Here is a 5,331-nt window from a genome sequence, read left to right on the forward strand (position 1 = left end):
TTTTGCAAAAATAACACTTTTTTTAATTAGATTTGTTTTAGGTAACATTATTTATATATCATGATGTTTTGATAAGAATGTTGTCACATGGAATGTGGGGTTTGTTGTCACTATCAGCTCCATTATAACCGTATTGTTCCGGAACATTGAAATGTTGTCACATGGAATGTGGGGTTTGTTGTCACTATCAGCTCCATTATAACCGTATTGTTCCGGAACATTGGAATGTTGTCACATGGAATGTGGGGTTTGTTGTCACTATCAGCTCCATTATAACCGTATTGTTCCGGAACATTGAAATGTTGTCACATGGAATGTGGGGTTTGTTGTCACTATCAGCTCCATTATAACCGTATTGTTCCGGAACATTGAAATGTTGTCACATGGAATGTGAGGTTTGTTGTCACTATCAGCTCCATTATAACCGTATTGTTCCGGAACATTGAAATGTTGTCACATGGAATGTGGGGTTTGTTGTCACTATCAGCTCCATTATAACCGTATTGTTCCGGAACATTGAAATGTTGTCACATGGAATGTGAGGTTTGTTGTCACTATCAGCTCCATTATAACCGTATTGTTCCGGAACATTGAAATGTTGTCACATGGAATGTGGGGTTTGTTGTCACTATCAGCTCCATTATAACCGTATTGTTCCGGAACATTGCCACGGCCAGTATATAATGAATCCCTGTATAGGGGAAAAGGATGCCATTTAGAAGCAGATAAATGTCTCCCCATGTTCCTAATAATCAGTGTTATGGTGGCTCTGTCACTAGCCACCACTCTGATAGAAGACATATAGCCTTCAAGGACTATACTGTGCTGTCATGTACACTTCAAACACTCAAGATTAGCCATATATATATATCCACTTCATATGTATATACTGTATTCTAGTCATGGTTCATCCTATATAACTACTGCTGTCCACTTCATATGTGTATATTGTATTCTAGTCATGGTTCATCCTATATAACTACTATGTGTGTGGTGCACGTACCCACTATACCCCCTCCCACAAGTATGGTTGTATAGAAATGCAACGTGGTTGTGTTGCCCTCTGGTGGTTGAGTTAAGTAAGTGCGGTGGAGGAGCAGAGTTTAATTGATGGAATGAGTTGAGTATGAGTTGTGTAGCCTACTCTATGTAATAGAGGAGATTGTGTGAAAGGGCTGAGGATTTGGATGAGGTTTGTCCTCCGTGTTAATGATGGATCAACCTCTCCTTTCCTTAGGTTGTTCTTGTTGTTTCTTCATATTAATCTAATCATTATTTTCACCATATGTGTTTTACATATGATCCTGTATCTGTGTAGTCATGTTATTATTTCATTTTATGGATATTTATGATTATTACTTCTTATTTAATTTGTACTATCAGATATTGGCCTAACAATAAAACAAATTGATATACAGGTTTAAATGAGAACACTTCATTTTCACGGTACTGTCACTCACTATATATTAAACATAATGGGTCAATTGCAACCACTGATGGCCGCTAGATTATCACCAGCTGGTCTCTAATTAAACCATCGACACCCAGGATATCCCCCTCACAGCTGATTTCAATAGCAACCATCATCAGATACCGATTTATCTAGATTCAAAAAAGGTCCTATCTATTGTCATGACGTGGCCCTTTCTGGGTATAGATTGTGGCCTCTCTCTCTCTCTCTCTCTCTCTCTCTGGACATGCAGAAAGAGAAACATAGAGAGAACAAAGAATTTCACATGGCGAAATTCTAAATCCTCAAAATGGGGATTTGATACAAAATGTCCACTTGTGGGAATGGTCCGTGGATACTTAAGGGACGGGTATGACGAGTGTGTTTCATTTGGTGACCTCAGAGAGGACAGGAAACACACATAATTATATTTCTGAATATGTACATTTCTCAATTATGGGGTTTGCATCTTCTTGTTGTAATGAATGAAATGAATGAGTAAAGATGAAACTATTTGTGAAATGATGTAAGGTGATGTTAAACCTTTAATGAAAGAGATTTGTATTACCTTTTAAAGTTTAACTAAGTCAGTGGCCCGCCCCCGTGAGCACAGACATGATCTGGTGTCAAAGACCTGCCTTTTCTATTGTTACGAATAAAACCCCCTCCTGAGAAAATCGTCTGCAGACCACGCGTACCTCAGTCAGCTGAGGGGTCAAAGGTTTGAGTTTAGACTAAGCAAACCCACAGCGTGAGCTGTGATTGCGAATAGCTATTGGATTCCTAACCATACCACGTGGAGCATTGGCTACACGGCTGGAAATGGTTCAACTCTGAGACTATCGATCCCTACAGAATAAGAGCAAATCTTAGATAATAATTACTAGTCTGCAGCTAGAAATTATGTCAACCTGGGATGCGTTGACCGACAACAGCCGAAACATCTATTCTATGAGAAAATTTCTGAATGGTACTCTGAAGTATCCATTCTAACCACGAAAGACTGATCTTCAGGGATGCAAAGAGAGAGAGACAATGATAAACTGACTCTCCAACAGAAGGACTGACGATTCCAACAGAGATCACGACGACATTCTGGGCGTAAATGTATATATATTGATTGCAGCTGTTCCCGAATGAGTGAGCGTTCATGTGCAAAGAATTAGCATTTCAATTAATATAATTATAGTAGTACTGTGTGTAGTGTAGAAAACAGTTGAAAATATACCCAGCTATTCCTGTAGAAACAATACAAGTCCTTTCCCATCACATTTTGTTGAATTAGTAAAAGTAACAGCACATTCTTGTTATTGGAAATAAGAAGTCCCCTGAATCTCCCTGGGAAAAGGCACACACACACACACACACACACACACAACATAACAAAATATATATTTAAAATGTATTTTCATCCGAATAGTTTGTATTAGTGCTGTGGGCGAACCCATTTGACCAGGAAGTGTAAGGCATTATTATTGGTATCATTTGGGAAATTGTGGTTCAAATACATACAGGATCATTGTGTAGGAATTTATTTATAAAATTGAATAAATATGGTAATGTTAGTACACTATAATCAATGTACTTCCTACTCCTTTATTCCTGCTTGTTTAACTTCTTTGGGGTAGGGGGCAGTATTTGCACGTCCGGATGAAAAGCATGCCCAGAGTAAACTCCTGTCTTTGGCTGGAAAAATGGCTGTGTTAATCTGGGAATAGGCAATCACCTAACATAATCGTTTGGTTTGCTTTCGTCGTAAAGCCTTTTTGAAATCGGATACTGTGGCTGGATTTACAACAAGTGTATCTTTAAAATGGTGTAAAATACATGTAAGTTTGAGGATTTTTAATTATGGGACTTCTGTTGTTTTGAATTTGGCGCCCTGCAGTTTCACAGGCTGTTGAAGAGGTGGGACGCTACCGTCTCACGTACCCTAGAGAGGTTAAAGACATGATGTAACCATATCCGTGCAACACCTCTTTAATCCAGGGCATAAAGAAAGGGATTTTCATGTACACATGAGGATATTGGGAATCATCACATCTCTCAGCATAATTAAAAGCAACGATACCCTGTGCCTTGTTGTTACAAATAAGAGGTCCCCCTGAATCTCCCTGGAACACAGAACAACAGGAATTAGAGAACAGACATACAGAAGTGTGATTGTGAAAGGAGAACAAGTGAACACTTCAAAGACTGTTTTAGTGTTCCAGTACAGTAATGTTACACATAAATAAACACTGCTTATCTGATCAACTAAAACCTGTACTGGTTGTCCTCTACAGCATGTTGGTTCTAGTATTGCTATAATCATTTGATCCAAATTCAATTTAGTTACCTGACAAAATCCTTTCCCTCCGGTAGTACGAGTGAACATCATTTGTTTTTTGTCAAAGTTTTTCTGCCACACGCTCTTGCATTCAGAGTTATCCTCCACCGTCACCGCCACTTCCATCAAAACGTCCGAACCCTGGTTGTTGTTCGAGTTAGTCTTGCCCCAACCAGATACGGAGCACTTGGGGGATGCTGGGATATGTTCATCCTCCTTTGGGAGTCCAATGACCGTCACGTTCTCAGTTAGACGAGCTGTGGTCTTTAACTATAAGAGGGAAACAAATAAAATATAATGAGAAAGTTATTATATTCTATTTGTATAATTCAGAATAAACCTTGAATAAACTGTATAAACGTTCATGTCAGTGAAGATAATCAGTATCAATTGAATGCATTTCTTATAAGGCCCTGCAATCATTTAAAGTTTCTACAAAATAAGTACTATATACTGTAGAAAGGAGACATTAGGGGTGTCTTGAAGATTACCTTCAGTAGCATGATGTCATAATTAATCTGCGTTATATTCTCATGTAAGGGATGCCGATGGTAATGTGACACCTGAATCTCCTGACAACTCTTCTTACACTTCTTTAAGTCGTGGGCTCCAAGCACCACCGTTAAAGGATAAGCACTAACAGAAAATAAAAAAAAGTTCACAAGACATAGAATGAAATAGAAGAACTCCTCAAGAGACGCAACAAGATGCAACAAAACAAACTGCATCTGGATTAATTTGTTGTCTACGACAAAGAAAGACTCACTTCTTTAAGCAGTGTGCTGAAGTCAGGACAAAGTCCTCCCGGATGAGCAGGTGAGATGGAGTGGAAATATCACACATTATAAGTTGGTTGTAAGTGGCCTCAGAGGATTCATACCAAAAAGCACCTTTTAAAAACAAAGTGCAACATCCATATGTCTCTTTAGAGTGTCACTCATATCATTCATGTCCCTGACCTCAACAGGAACAAGAACATTATAAATACTATACTCACCACCACTGCACTGGGGACCAATGACCTCTAACCACCTATTCTGCATGATAGGGTCCAAACCGTAGTCGGTCAATATGTATAGGGCCTTTCATTTGGGGGCGATGAAACAACAGAGCCCCTTTCAATGAAAGGAAGGGAAGTGAAGTGTGCGGAGGGGCACAATAGGAGCGAAGATACTAATATGTGTGTAAACTGTACATAGTTCTGTGAGTGTCACTGAGTAGGCTGATACCCGTTTCATGGGAGCACAATCTCTAGTTTAGACTGTACAGTCCAATCTGTATGCTCAATATGCACATTAGGCTGTGTAGTGAACTGATTTCTCACAAAGTCCTGCAGCTAAAACGCTAATATTTGTGTAAACTCTACACAGTTGTGTTCTGTGAATGTCACTGAGGAGATAGCCCAATTCATGGGGACACAATCCATAGGTTAGGCTGTGCAGTATAAATATTCCCCCATTGTAAAGTCTATTGCATCCACAGTGGGATTTCATCCGTTTTAGTCGTAGTATGCACTTTGAGAAACAGCCTTGGTTTCATTTTACTTTCTAGG

At 39.1% G+C, this 5,331-nt stretch overlaps 1 protein-coding gene across 1 annotated transcript; it reads right to left on the reverse strand.

Moving 5' to 3' along the window:
• Positions 1–2,153: 2,153 nt before the first annotated feature.
• LOC129821564 (cathepsin G-like) lies at positions 2,154–4,622 on the reverse strand. Its single transcript, XM_055879225.1, has 5 exons — positions 4,546–4,622; positions 4,271–4,415; positions 3,789–4,049; positions 3,383–3,564; positions 2,154–2,157 (listed from the first exon to the last, which is right to left on the reverse strand). Exons 1-5 carry the CDS (start codon positions 4,620–4,622, stop codon positions 2,154–2,156), a joined length of 669 nt encoding a protein of 222 aa, XP_055735200.1.
• Between the last annotated feature and the right edge of the window lie 709 nt (positions 4,623–5,331).

The sequence above is a fragment of the Salvelinus fontinalis genome, chromosome 23 (assembly GCF_029448725.1).
Source record: "Salvelinus fontinalis isolate EN_2023a chromosome 23, ASM2944872v1, whole genome shotgun sequence".
NCBI lineage: Eukaryota > Metazoa > Chordata > Actinopteri > Salmoniformes > Salmonidae > Salvelinus > Salvelinus fontinalis.